Source organism: Falco peregrinus, chromosome 7 (genome assembly GCF_023634155.1).
Source record: "Falco peregrinus isolate bFalPer1 chromosome 7, bFalPer1.pri, whole genome shotgun sequence".
NCBI classification, from domain to species: Eukaryota; Metazoa; Chordata; class Aves; order Falconiformes; family Falconidae; genus Falco; species Falco peregrinus.
Genome location: NC_073727.1, coordinates 4,662,501 through 4,677,762, shown reverse-complemented (window position 1 = coordinate 4,677,762; position 15,262 = coordinate 4,662,501). Strand labels below are relative to the sequence as shown.

The 15,262-nt window shown below is 37.8% G+C and overlaps 1 protein-coding gene across 7 annotated transcripts in view; it reads left to right on the top strand.

Annotated features, from left to right (window-relative positions):
- The first annotated feature begins 2 nt into the window (after window positions 1-2).
- The window catches only part of CNST (consortin, connexin sorting protein), a 51,123-nt gene continuing 35,863 nt past the window's right edge, over window positions 3-15,262 (top strand). Inside the window, exons 1-3 of one of the 7 annotated variants that reach the window (XM_055809617.1) lie at window positions 3-147; window positions 847-953; window positions 14,135-14,569. In XM_055809617.1, coding sequence (XP_055665592.1) covers window positions 14,185-14,569 — 385 coding nt within the window. In that variant the 5' untranslated portion in view covers window positions 3-147; window positions 847-953; window positions 14,135-14,184. Of the gene's footprint in view, window positions 148-346; window positions 580-724; window positions 954-11,581; window positions 11,602-14,134; window positions 14,570-15,262 lie in introns of those variants that run through there. The other 6 variants (XM_055809613.1, XM_055809616.1, XM_055809615.1 and 3 more) reach the window with 6 other exon arrangements.

Genomic DNA, 15,262 nt, shown 5'->3' with positions numbered 1-15,262 from the left:
CGTCGGAGGTCTCTCGTCCCGCCGTCCTCTCTATGGTGCCAGCCCTGCACCGCCGGGAGCCTGCGGCAGCGCGGCAGGACCATCCCCCTCACCTCCACGCCATGCCGGCTGGCGGGTCCCGGCCGCCTGAGCTGCAGCGGGGCTGAGGTGAGCCGACAGGGGCTTTAGCTAAGGGAAGGAGGAGGGGAAAAGGAGATGTTTCCCCTCGGCTCTGCGCACCGCTCGTCCCGGCCGTGAACGGCGGCTACGGGGCGGCAGGGGAAGGAGGGGTGAGGGCCGCTGGGCGGAGGGCGGGAAGGTGCGGCGGGGCCGGTACCTTCCCGCCCTCCGCCCGGCGGCGAAGCTGGTCTGTGAGGAGAGCGAGCGCGCGCGGGCGGCGGTTAAACAGCCGCGGCGCGCGGAGGCCGGTACCGGGCGGGCTGAGCTCTCACCTCACAGGAATTACGGCAGGTGCCGGCGCCTGCGATTCCTTCCCCCACCCCCCAGGAGCAGAACCTGAGGGGGAAAAAAAAAAATAAATGCGTGGCGACAGGTACTCGTTGAAAGGAGGAAGGTTCCTGCCGGGTGGAGCGATGTCTGGTAGGTTTTGTTGGTGGAAGTCCCAGGAGCTACGTTATTTAGTTTGAGGTTTGCTTGGGTGTTTCATGGGAGGCTTTGATCTCCGCGTCTGCAGCTAAATAGTCACTTCGGGACTCGGTTCTTTCTATCGCCCTGCCGCCCTCAGCAAGTGCAGGATCCTGCTCGATCAGATCCACGACATCAGCCCCTCTCAGCTTCTTTCTGCCCGGTACCGGCTTGCAGCGGGGTAAAACCAGTAATTCGATAGCAGCGACATTATCCTTTCAGCAATTTCCCTAATGCCTTGACGAGAAAGAACTTTCGAAACGTATTCGAGGTCTGTGGAACTGGAGTTCATCCTTCAGGGATACTGTGCTCAGACCTGGCGGTGGCGGGTGAGTGACCGCGGTGTGATGGAGTTACGGGGAGGGGAGAGAAAATCCTCCCAAACGTGTTTCCCTGCTCCCTGCCTAGCTGCTACAAAAGGCAAGAGAGAGCTGGCAATCGCAGAGTGTACTGATCTTCGAATTAACGGCTTAAAAGTCGACTTTCTGCATGAGTTTGTGTAAATTGCTGAACTTCTTATATCTTGCTTCTCTGTAAAGTGAGAAATTAACGTGTGCCTACTTATTAAACAGAGTAATTTTGTTTGACGTATCTCTCTTATTAAACAGAACCTGGGACAGAAAATTGTGGCTTTGCTCTTCTGTGTTTGGTGGATCTGCATGTGGCATGAAGAGGGACTGGGATGAGTTTAGGAAAGATTGCAAATGCCTTGTCAAATGTGGCAGTTCTTCATATCCACAGTGTATTTTTAAATACTCAGCTCTTTTATACTGAATGCTGTAATAGTTTTCCCTGTGCCTTAAGGGAAATGGACAGACTGTGCAGCTGGGATGATGGGATAGACCTCAATCCATTTTTAAACGGGACTTTGTTTTTAATAGCTTTTTTCCTCTCTTACTAATTAGTCTGATAATTCAGTAATTCATAGGACTTCTAGAACGTCGAGCAGAACTTGGTTTTCGTCGAGCAAGTGTTTAGTAATGTCCTAATTTGATTCCTTATCAAAGTTTATTGATAGCTATGGCCACAGAAAGGTTAGGTATAGTTACTGTATTATCATGTTGTATTCCATGTATTTTAAGATTAATTAAAGCATTTTGAAATATTTTGTTGCCTGTCAGAGCATTCAGGAGTGCTAGGGTTGTCTTTGAACCGGCTGTTCAGAGTAATTGAGATTATTTAGAGGGGTGTTTGCTAAGTAAAGCCAAAATGCCCTAACATTCTTCATACACTGGAAATTATACACTTTTCTTCATTTTTTAATTCACTTTAGCTTAGTGCTTGCCTGCATTGAACCATAGGGTAAATTTATGACTTTTTTTTTAAATCCTTGAGAAACTGTTGAAACATTAGGAAAATGGTAAGTTTTGTACATTTTATGTTTAGAATTACAAAGAAGAAAGTTGTTGAATACATTAAAGTGTATCCGAAGGACATTTGAACAGTTATTTTTAAGTTAATGACTTACTGTGGCATATATTTTCTAGTGTAATCCAGTTACTGCCGCATGCAAATATTTGAATTTACAGTCTTACCTCACAGAGCCTTATGTCTCTGTAATTTAAGTGCATTGTTGGGTACTCTGAAGTTGTTTCCTCCCAGTTAATGTTTTTTGACGTAAATCAGGGAAGGAATCAAAAGGGTTACCTGTTTGATTGGATTCCATCCTATGCTTGAATCAAAAGAGCTCATTAGTTGGATGGGTCAAAAAGATAAGTAAAGAGATAATTGTTCTTCTCAGTGGTTCTTTTCGTATTTATTTTTACTTGGTTCCATTTACAGTTTTATCTTTTGAGTTAATATTAAAGCATTGGTTCTTTATTGTTATTTTGCTAAGTATTAACCACTTAGCTGCAGTAAATATTGACAGGCATTTCTAAGTAAGGGGGAAAATTGCAGTAGTACATGGATCTTGATCTCAGTTTTTCAAACTCTTATGCTGATACTTTATTTTAAGTACAAATTCAGTAGCATTCTCATCTTGCACGTAAATCCCCAAGGGGTGTGTGAACAGAAGTTCGCAGGATCGTACTTTTTCTTGCCCCGGTAGCAATACTTAACGTTAGTGTCTGCTGTTTGGCTTAGAATACAGATTAAGTTTGTTAGCATCTAATTACTTCAGAAATTCTTTATCTTTCTATTTTATTCACTACATCTTGTTATATCATTAACTCATTTGTAAAATTTAAGATTTATTCTTCATATTGACTGTTCTTTTTTTAAATTATGCATATATTGAAAGGCTTACCTGTTACCAAATACCACTTCTAATGTGACTTTTTTTAAAAAAGCTTACAACAGAACTGATGTTCAGGAAAAGAGCTGAAAGATTTACTTAAGCGTAGTAGTTTTAGTCATGTGAAAATAAAATAACCTGCTACATGCTTGAATTGGCAGAAACATCCCTGTGCCTTGCTGAGATGCAGGATGTCACAGAATTCTTGTTCCCACTTATTTTATTCAGCATACTTCAATAATCTTGTTGTAATAGTGTGGATGGTGACCAAGGAAAATAGTAGGAGTGGTAAGAGATTTCTTCAAAAGTGCTGTAAGTGCTGTGCACTCAGGAAAATCGTCTCTAGGAAGAAGTGTTTTTGAAAAATCAGTCGGAGAGTGGCATTGTTCTTTTGTCCTATTCCCTCGTCATCTCTGACCCCCACTGCAGGGCTATACATGCACAAAGGAAATGTCCCAGGGACTGAAGTAGTATTTAATCCCATGTCACAATAAGGTTTAAGAACCAGTAGTTTGCAACCTGTGGGTTGTACTGGACATCTTCCTTCAGTGTGAAAATTGGTCTTTATAATGAGGTCAGCAGTTTTAATTATAGAGCCATTATGCTCTATGAACTTTAGTTTACAGCTTTTCTGTGTGCATTCTGTGGACAATGAAAAATGGCTGGACACTTGCATTTGAGGTGGGGTGGGGTGGAGTTTTTCTGTTGTTTGGCCAAGCTATTAGTATTAAGGGAAATAAGAATCCAAGGTTCCTTGGAAGCGTGCCTACTCCATGTGACAGTGTAGCTTCCAGCCTAGCCTGGAAACGTGATTAGTAGGCAATTGCTGTCCATTAAAAGTCTGCTTGATCAATTGTGTCTGGAGAGTGAGTGCTCAGGTACCAATTAAGTGAAACATAGCAAGTTAGTTCCTTGAGATTGTTTCTGAGTGCTAGGTATATGGTCATGTATGTTAATATAAGCTTATTTGGGAAAAAAAATTGTTAAACCACTCCTCCTTTGCTGTTTTTCTGGTGTAATAACATGCTATTTAATAGGAAAGCATTTTCACACCAGGTGCAAATTGACTTTGTAGCCTTACAAACGCTGCAGCAAAGTTCACAGCTCACAAAAGAGCCATTCAGCACAAAAGTAAACATTTTTTGATGAGCTGATACCTTCAGTTCTGTCCCTAGTGATGCTAATAACAGTGCCCATGTCTTATTTTCCTCTTTTAATGAACACTAAGCAGCAATATTTTTGACATTTTCAGTGGAAAGGCAAAGGGTTCTGTCGTGTGAAGACTGTTGCATAAGCTGTGTATTGTAAGGCATTTTGGCAGGGGTACAAACTTTCTCACTGTGCTATATCTGCTCTGTGTATACAGGGAGACTCAGTCCCTAGGGCTATCAATCTGGCATCTTTCATCAGCCGTAAATTTACTGCAAATATTTTTTGTCTGCATGCTTAAAGAAGTGCTATTAAATCTTTGTGGACAGGAGTAAAAACATTCAACTAGATGCATCTTCTGTTTACTTCTCTCTGAATTCCTCTTCGTTGAATTCTGATGAGCACATTCTGCTGACTCAAATTCACTCACCCCATGTTTGTGTATATGTCTTGTCCTAAGTCTTTATTTTGAACGCTTTGGCTATGTTATCTTGCTCAAGAGCTTGTCACACTAAAGATTTTTTTACTTCTTTTTTCATTTTTTTTAAATCTACTTACTGTATAACTGTGATATCTTTAAACATGTGTTGCTAACTTATAAGGAAGGTGTAGAAGAGAATGATGTTAGTGTCAAATATTTCTCTAGACAAATTTTGGTGTGTTGCATGCTTGCTTTTTAGGAATGGAGTTGCTTAGGAGCGTGAAGTTTTTTCTGCTGTTGTTCTAATACACTGCTCCATCTGTCCAAACTGAATTGCTAATGTGTGGCCTTACGATGTGAGCTTTAACACTGCTTATCTCTGTCTATGGGATTGGTTTAATTTTCATGTTTTATTTTGTTTGGACAAATAATATTACACTGCAGGGCAAACTGAGATTAATTCATAATAAGTTTGGGATTTAAAAAAACCCTGAAACTAATCCTTTTATTTGTTCTATCTTTGCAATATGAGCATTTTAGGAAGACTTTTAGGGTTACTTGATGAATATCTCATTGAAATAATATGAAAATGTGGAGTACACATTTTGGAGGTTCTTTCCTAATGTTTAATACTTGGAATTTTGAGTGCTTTTAGCCTCAAAGTGAGGGCATGGTGATCTTACTACTTTAGACCAGTATTTCAGCTGGACCTGCATCACAGTTCAGGTTAGTTCATTCCATTACAGCATTACAGTTGACTCATGGCAAAATAAACAATTGGGGTGCATCTGTCCGGAAAGTTAGAAGTTTGTAAGGTGTTCAGTAATATTTTGGCATCTTCCTTTATTCATGTCTTTATAAAATAAAGGGACGTTCACAATGCAGAGCTTACACATTAGATCCCAGGAAGATTTTATGACAGCTGGCATATAAAAATGCCCTCTATCCAATGTTGTCTTGGTAGCTGCTTAGTTTCTTAGCTGGATTTCTCTTTTTTTTCCGAGGAAGACTATTAAAGTCTACTATTTTAGCACTGATATCATTAGTACAAGGAGAAATGGTAATCATTCACTGTCTCTGTACGTTGTAAATCTCCTCCTGTCTTGGAATCATTTAAACTATCTCACTTTGGATTTTAAGTGAAATTAGTTTTTATCTTCTTACAGCCCTGATGATAGGTGTTATTAATGTTTGTGATATTTGGGACTTTCTAATGGAGAGATGTTTGTTTTTTAATGGAAACTGCTACTTAAAGTGGCCTTGATAATAAGAGTTTTCTAAAAAACTGATCTAAACCAGATTAGATGTCTGTTTACAGACAGGTATTACAAACATACATTTAAATTCTAATAGAAAAAATGATACCTCTGCTCTAGAAAACGTCTCCAAGATCTATTAATCAAAAGTATGTGTAAAGTATTAGATATATCTCATATAGTCAGCATCTATTTACACTATTAGAACTGAAATGAGTTACCTTAATAACTTTCTGTTGGAAAGGGGAGAGTTGAAACAGCACTCAAAGCTAAATTCACCACCGGGTTCGAGTGGTTGCAGCTTCGTTGACTTCAATTAAGTTACACCAGTAATTAATTTTGGGGGGATTGTGATTTAACATCTTAAAGGTTAAAGGTCTTTTCCGGTTTATACATGATTGAATTGTCAATTGCACATTTAAAGGCAAAAAACTTGAACAAAACAGACACTTAAATTTGGTCCTCTTTACAGTCCTTCTATGATCCCCTTTACGAAAATATCTGTTGCTCAGTCTTTTTAATGTACTCATCTTTGTTACATCCCTGTGAAATAAAACAGTATTTTGTAGTTAAGAACTGCATTAAAGATGATGTAACAGTTTGACTGAATTCACGGAGGAGGTTCATAAAAAAGAAAGGATTTGATCTCAGTCATTTGTATCTGACACTCAATAATGTAGAAACTAGACCATCCTTCTCTTCTGAAATATAAAACCAACTGATGCAACATTTTTGTAGAGCTGCTGGATATTCTAATTTTCTAATGATGACAATTATTGAAGCTCTAAGAGTTAGCTCTGTTCTTAATTAACCTTCTGATTGAACCTACAGGTTTGATAACAAAAGGACTGCAGGTATGTAATACTTGCAGAAAAGAACTGTTTCATAAATTTTATGGACAGATTTCCATTCTATTTGTGGTTGCTTCTGGCCTTGATTTAGGATCTAACTGAATATTTTGACCATGCTAATTTTTTTTTTGTATTGATGAGGGCTATAAAACTTGCTCATCCCTCAGGTATAAATTGTAGAATTCAATCTCACTATGAAATTCAACTGTCAGAAAGTCTTGAATGCTCTCATTTCTAAAGATGGGCAGTTTTTAGGTAATTGCCTCATTCTTCTTGTATCTCCATTTCAAGGGACTGTATTCTGTCATTTCTGCCTTGTCATATATTTTTAAAGTTATTACCTGAGATCATGAGGGATTTTAGATCATTGTGCCTTTCTTAGCTAACTCTTATGAGGTTATAGGATGTATCAGCTTTCTCAGGACCTTGTAAAGTAAAGATTTGGATAAGAGTGAGCTGAGCTGAATAATTCTCATAAAAATAGTCTGTACTTACTTGCAGGACTTTTGTTGGGTTTTTTTCTTAATAAGGAAAAAGTACTCATCCTAGAAAGGATGCATAAATTTGTCTAGTAGGAGTTTTTAATTTTTGTTATACTTTGTAATCAAACTTGCATACATGTTCTGAAGTGTAACAACAATCTGAGAGTTCTTCAATTAGAAGGAAAAGGTAAGAATCAAAAAAGGCAAATTTCTTCTCCTCATAAGACTTAAAAGGAGTTTTGCGCACCCTGAGGCAGGACCAGTTGCTTATAGGTTATTCTTGACCAACGTTTGTCTAGACTGTTGATGAAAGTGTGGCAGTGATGAGAATTCTCCATCCTCCTAAACCAGTCTGTTCTACTGCCTTTCTACCCCTACCTGAGATTTGTCTGCAGCAGATCACCAGAACATGAACAAAAAATGAACACATCAAATGGTGAGGTCCCCTTTTATACCTTTCAGTGAAATTTGTCCTAGTGAAGCTTGAAACTCAAAACTCTCCAGACACTTGGGGAGCTGATCATTGTGTATTTTGAGTGCTGAAAAAGAGCTAGTTTGTGTGAAATTTTTGTCAGAACTCTGCTGTATGTTCTAATAAAAGATACTATTTGTTCCCAGACAAACCCCTTGTATTTAACTGCTGACTGAAACATATTTTCATAGTAATGTTAAATGTGGAAGAGTAGGTTATGCCTGGCGGTATACGTTTATCATTGTTTATTAAAGCTATGAATAAGCAGTATGACTAGGAAGCGTAGAAGTTGAAAATAGCATGTGGAACTTCCTCTCAAAACCTCACCATTCCTGCTGTTTATAGTTGTAAAGATCATCATGCCTTGAAATGCCACTGCCACTTGAGAAATGTCACTTCAGTGTCAGAAAGTGCCAAACCACCAAAGTGTTCATGCTCGAACATTTCAGTAAATACAGTGAAATTTGATAACCCACTCTCACATCTGAATACTACTCGGAGAACAGCAGACTTAGCACGTTTGAAGAGATAGACCTCCGAAACTATGTATCTGACACAGAAGCCGAAAACATAAAGATGTTTTTACCTCTAGTGCATTATTTCAAAGCTGAGCATAGGGCAAACTGAACAGTCAGGAGAAAATGAGATTCTTTCATAGCGAGGCTATCCAGTAATGGGATTGTATGTAAGACGATCTTGTGACATGACAAACTACTAAGGAGTCTGTGCTATAACACAGCACAACAACATGGTAGTTTTTTTCTGCAGAGATGGCAGATTGGGTAATGGAAGCATACACAGATTTGTATTTTCCTTTCTTTAGAAACAGCAGCATTCTAACCATTAAGTGTTGCACAAAACACAATTCAGAGCAGAATTCTGCTATCTGGAGGTGGTCTGGCTTTGTGAGATGATTATAGCTAAATGAATTGCCTACCTTCTTCATCTGCTGTCTCTTTCCTTCTGCAGCAAATGGTGTGATGGTCATGTACGCCTTCTACAACTTGTACTTTTCTCTGGTTTTCTTTGTTGGCTGTGGTGAGGCAAAGGCATTGTAATGCGATCTGGTGATAGTATTGCAGGTTCTTTAGGTGTATCTTGTCTTTCACATCATCAGAAGCAAACAGATGTTTGCAGAAATTGCACCTGCATTTTCTCAGAAAAACATAGGGACTTTTTGTTTGTTAGCTCCTGTAACAGCATAGTAGGATTCCTCTTTTTCTTGCAGGCTAGTGCACTCGCAATGGTATGTTGTATGTAGTTTTCAGATAGTGCCATATAGCTACTCTGTCATGTAGAGTTCGCTGCATCTTCATTTTGGTAGTAAATGTAATTGTTCATAAAATGAGATCAACATTCTTACTTGGATGTGGAAACTAATGTGCAACTGTAAGAATTTGCAATACGTGTTTTGATTTTGTATTCACATTGGTTTGTATTAATTTTTAGAAGATTCATTATTAATACGGTAAATTAAATGTGGTCTTGTAAAGTATCTGTACACCAGCTATCAGGAAGATCAAGAGATTTATTCTTTTTAAGAAATATATGTTTATATATTTCAGTGTTTCTACAGTTTTCCTTTTTTGTTGTAGTGGTAGAAGCATCAACTCTGTAAAGACAATGGTATAAAAAAATCCTGTTTCCTTTTCACAGAATCAGTGTGATTATTTTTTTCTACTTGTATTTTTTTTTAAAAAGGGAGAAAAACAACAAAACCCCTGCAACAATAAAGAAAATTAAATTCTCTTAGTCCTAGGTACTATCTAGTTTTTTACCTGTCCTTAAACCTGAGACTTGCTTAGCTTCTTCTGTGAAAGAATGGGGATTCCACAACATCTCTAGACAGCCTGTTTGGTTGTTTATATGACAACCTTTTCTAGGCTAAATAACTGTTACTACATGTAGTGCTGTCCCTTCCTCTCTAAAACTCTTACCTGCCTGTGATCTAGGTTCTCATATTTGTGCACATCTTGTTTTGTGTATATTGTGCACGAAACAAAAATACCGGGCTGTAATTGATTAGTGTCTGGTAGGACATAATGAATTCTCTTGTGCTTGTAATACCTGCTGTATTGGATCTCAGGGGGGTGGGGGAAACTCTTGGACTCACAGTCAGTTTTCTGTTTGGTATCTCTTTACGATATGGTTTTCATCAGAACAGAATCTGTGATTCTATGGCTGGTTAATCTATATTTCATATAGATGTGCTTCACTTATTCTAAAATATACGGTGTGTTCTGTTTGTCTTAGTGAATTTCACATTACTCCTTTTGGAGCACATATTGCTACAATTAATTTTGAATTAAATCCTCCAAAATACTTATGACTGCTGTTAACTGCAGATTTTACATAGCTACTGTGTTTTGTCATCAAAATGAATGAAAAGATTCAGTAGAAGCAACACTGGGAACCAATCTGAAATGCCCATTCAATTTGAATAGAGCAATATAGGTGATATAGTGGGGAAACTGGCTTTCAAAGAATTAAAAGACTTGAATCTCCCTACTTAACATAGAATAATTAAGTGGCATGGAATGAGAGAGGGAAAATAATGTCTTTGGCAGAGGACCTATATGAACGCAGTCAAATGGAATAAAAAAATTATTTGTCATAAACTTCTTGAATGTTAGAACATTTTTAGCCTTTTGCCAGCAGCTATGGTGTTACAAACTTGATCTCTAACATACTTCTGATATCAGTCAATGAAATAGTATGCTATATATTCAGTAAACATTCACAAAAACCACCTTACAGGTTATCCAGCTTTCCAGGATAGAGGAGCTGTGTTAGTGTGAGGTTATGGGGGACGCAGTGTCATTTGTTTGTGGCTTTGGTTTGGTGTTTTTTTAATGCTCTCTTCAAATGTTGGCTGTGCCAGCTCAGGAAAGATCCCAGTTCTTGCTTTTTTTTAGAACACAGTCCAAACAACTGTATTTAAGCTTACGTTTCCTTGGTAAGGATAGATGGAAGAAAGGCTCTGTACACACACAAAAATGAGCAATTAAAAAAGTTGTTGAAATTACATAAGTTACATGAAGTACATGAAAGAGAACACTGAAGAGCTCAAGCTTTTTAAAAGCGAAATTGACCTAAAACAGAAGTACCATGGTATTTATGTAATGTACATATTGTTTGTTCTAAAACAAAGAACGTTACAGCTATCTTCAACTCAGACTGTCTTGTAGCTGCTTGACAAGTATTTGCCACCTTATTTTCGATTTATGCTATAATCACCATGATTATACATGCCAATTGCATGAATCTATGTGGCAACTGGAACTGAAGCACTTTGATTCATTGGCATCTTTTAACAGAGGTCAGCATAGTTCTACTCAGTGTTAGCTTTTATTTCAATTTTGGGCATCCAGTGAAGGGAGGAAAGATGTGCCTAGGAAGAAACAGGTTTTATTCTTGGCACGATCTTTGTGTGCACAGTTCATTTCAATGGCAAAACAGTAAATTCAGTAACTGCATGTTAATGGTCGGTTAAATATAGTTCAAATCACTAGTGTCTAGTTCCGTTTTTGTTTGTAAATAAGTTTTCTACTTGTTTTTACACAGAGCTAAAGTTCATTCTTACAGGATTTAGTTTCACTTTGGTACCTGCCTTGTGCCTTGGTAAAGTCAGAAGGAATTGCAGATATCAACATTGAAACCAGGAAGGAAAAGAAGCTGCATCTGGGGAAAAAAATCCTTTTAAAAGATCAAGACTGATCTAAATTCTTTGAACTGGCTCTTCCTGGATTTTCATTCTCTAAGGAGTCATAAGGGCTGTAGAAAGGAATATATTTTTCAGGGCTATTTATTTAGAGAAATACTGCGTTTCAAACAATAAACCAAGAAATGTTGATCTATGCTAGGTGCAGAAGCTCTCCAGCCTCTCAGCCAGAGAGGGACTATCATTTTAGCCACATGTTAAAAGGAAATGAGTTAATATTTTCTATCAGAATGTCAGCTTCCTCTATAGAAACTGTCACTTGTCAAAAGCATCTTTACCTCATTTTGTATAATCTAGTAGGAAACATTGTTCAAATGCATTCACATTTCTGTTTCCCTGTGATAGCTGTTGAAAGGATAAACTGTTGTCTACACTACGCAAGAGTGGTGGTAGGACATCCTGATTTTTAATTATTGCTGTTAAAATGAATTTGTTGTTGGCTTTGGGCAATTTAATTCAACCTCTTTTGTTTGATATATCATTTCATCTATGAGCTGGGGAGGGCAGCAGTAGTTAATATTTCATATGCTAGGAATAGTAAGTGAACCTTTTAAGTTCAACATAGTGTTTGGGGTTGTTTGGTTTTTTTTGATGCTTTAGAACAGTATTAATAAATCAACATAACTATAGTGTGGGTGTCGTAAAGAGTATCTTCTAGTTCTCATTCTTGCTGGTTTGACTGAAGTTCTGTCCTTTTAACCTTTCATTTTGTGTTTATCTCCCTTTGAGAGAAAAGGGCTTGATTAAGAAACATCCTTCTAATGAACAGATGCATTCTTCAGATATGTATCTTCTCTAGAGTTCCCTTCATTGTCTTTCTGGTGCTCGAGGAAGGCAAGCCAATTCTCTTATTTGGTTGCCAAAGGAAAATACAACTTCCATCTCTAGTGTACAATTCGTTATTCTTCTAGAATAGAATAGAATAGACTATTTCAGTTGGAAGGGACCTACAGTAATCATCTAGTTGAATTGCCTGACCAATTCAGAGCTGACCAAAAGTTAAAGCATTTAATTCATTAAGGGCATTGTCCAATTGCCTCAAACACTGACAGGCCTGGGGCATTGACCACCTCTCCAAGAAGCCTGTTCCAGTGTTTGACCACCCTCTCATTAAAGAAACACTTCCTCAACTCCAGTCTAGACCTCCCCTGGTGCAGCTTGTATGTTATTGGACAGGCAGTATTTTTTGTTAAACTGGTACAGCTGGAAATGGTTAATAAATCCTTCAGGTTGGAAGCAGAGGTGAAGTTGTCCTAGTTGGTGCTGACTTTTGCGTTTCTGTTGCCTGGCTGGTGGTGGCTTGTCACCCTCTGCATGCTTCCCTGGAACTCCTCACTGTCTGTTTATGCAGCCTGGACTTTGTATGCTTGTTTGTGAGGACGTTATTGGAGACAGTGTCAAAAGTCTTACCACAGTCAGGGTAAACAGCATCCATTGTTCTCCCCTCCTCTGCTGAAGCCAGTCACCTCTTTGTAGAAGCCTATAAAGTTTATTAAGCACTATTTACCCGTCATAAATCCATGCTGACTACTCTCAGTGACCTTCTTGTCCTTTATATGTTTGAAAATGGTTTCTTTTTTTCTGAAAAGGATTACTTGGTATATCACCTTTCAGGGACTGAGATGAGGCTGAGCAGCGTGTAGCTCCCTGAAGCCTCCTCCTTGTCCTCCTTGAAGATCGCAGTGACGTTTTCTGTTTTCCAGGCCTTTTAGCAACTACAGAGGTTGTGGAAGAATAATATTGGGAAAATCTTTTTAGTAATCATTAACAGAAATATGTTTCTGTGTATGAAGGAAAACCTACTTATTCTCTTAAGGCATTTTTTCTGTTTTTCTGCAGTTTGAATTCTTCTAGCAAGTAAAATTAAACATTATCTTGCATATTTAGCAAGTTTGTATTTCAGTTACTTCAGTTGTATATACTGGGACATAAGACTGAAGAAAGCCTGGTGGAGACAGTTTTCCTTAAAATGCCTTTTCATTTAAAGGAAAGGATAGGAAGCTGCTGTAGGAGGCTTGTCTAAGCTTTTCTATAATACAAGAGTGCTTGCTGATTTTTTGGCTTCACTACTTAAAATATGTGAGCTAAATCTAATGAGATGTACATAATGGAGCTGTATTTCATTTATATAGTCGGTAAGTTAAACCAGCAGTACTGCCGTGCTTCTAAAAGCCAAAGATAGGAACTGAAACAATAACAGTCCTGTATAAGTACCATGTAACTCTTCTGCTAAGTTACCTTTTTTTTTCCTGTGAATATGCATCTAATTGCAGCATTGATCAGAGGTGCATGTTCACAAAAGGGAAAATTGACCCCTGCTGAGAGTAGGTGGGGGATTAGGTTTTTTTATTAACAAACCATCTGCTTCTGTGTATACTGAAGACATGGTGAATGTTTTCTTGAAAATAGTGAAAATCTGAGTCAATAAACAGGTTCTACTTGCATCTGATTCTTGTAACAGTTACTCTGTCAGCATATTTGATATGGTACCATCAGTGACAGAATTAAAGGTTGTTCTGCTTTTATTCCTCCCTGTTTTATTTTTATTTCATGCAAACTATGATCTTATGTGACAAGAATGCTTTTGGTTTAGCTATGGATTTAAAGGGGGGGTGTGTCTGTTTATCTTTTTGTTTTTCTTGTTACCTCATCTGTAATGCTGAGCACTGCTGTAAAAATCAGGTCAGGTAACAGATTATAACTGAATAAAAATACAAGTTTATAGATAGTTCTTTGTATGTAAATATGCTTTGCTTTAAGACTTACAACAGGGCCATAGATTACCGTTTGAAATAATTTTCCCATTCTTTTAAAATGTTATCACTTGGCTAATGTGATTCTTTATTGGCTGGCATTAATATGAGGTTATTTATTCATTATAGTCTACATATTATAAATACTTCTTTTGTTTTTATGTTTTAGGTCTAAATATATTTGGAGGGAGATTAAGTGGTTCAACAAGTAACGCTCTAATGGATGACAGAGAATTTTCACCAAATGATCTACAAATAGACTCAAAGGACAGTCTTCCTGCTGACTATAGGGTGGAAAGTTTGGTATCTCATTTGGTTTCTTCAGCGGATGAAAATGAAAATCAACTTGACAGTGATGGGAATGAGGTTCTGACTAGTAGCAGCATTGCTATGGGACGACAGGATAAAGGTGAGCAGGACAGCATCAATAATAATGAGAATATGGACAGTGGAGACTGTACCCCAAGCTGTAAAGAAAGTGAGACTGAGAGATCTGTGAACGTCCATATGGACCCCCAGCTGGAGGAAAAGCCTATTATAGAAAAACAACCAGGTGGAAAAAGAAGTCCAAGAAGCAAAAGAAGTTCCAGTAAAAAATCTAAAGGTATTTTGTAAAAAATGGTTTTGTTCTGTTTATTGAAAATAATAGCACTGTAATTATAATCTGTGAACGAATAAGAAAGATATATTGTAGTTGTCATACTAATTATTTTAAAAATTTCACTAAAGGTGGTTTTCTGGTTTTGGTTTGTTGGTTTTGGGGTTTTTTTTCCCCAGAATTGTTAATGGTTCTAAATCAGATTCAGCTCTAGATGTTTTCACCTTCTGTATTTAAATGTTGGCTATGTAGCAAACGGAACATCAAGGAAGCACAAGTAGAGGGAGGTGCAGAATTTCAGTATGGAAATTGGGCTGACTTCCAAATCAGAAGAGCCAGAAATTCAGGCAGTATGGTTTTGTTCATTTGAACATTGTGCTCAAGTGCAAGATTTTGGTGTCTTGATTCACTGTCAAGGTTTTGAAATCTTGGTATGTGTACCAAATAGTTTCACCTTGGCCTGCTGTTGTCAAAATTTACTTACATTTTTCAAATTTTAATAAATAGTCCTAGGATGTTTTATTTATTACCCTGTTTGGGGTAATGAGCTGTTCAGAAATGGGTTTGTACCAATTTTTTGTGTTACTTCTCCTTCAGATCTTTTCAGTATGAATTGGATAAGGAAAATGCAAATGTTCATTACATGCTCTTATTTGAGATGCTTCTGCTGTTTTTGAATGAGTAGGATTTGTCTGCATC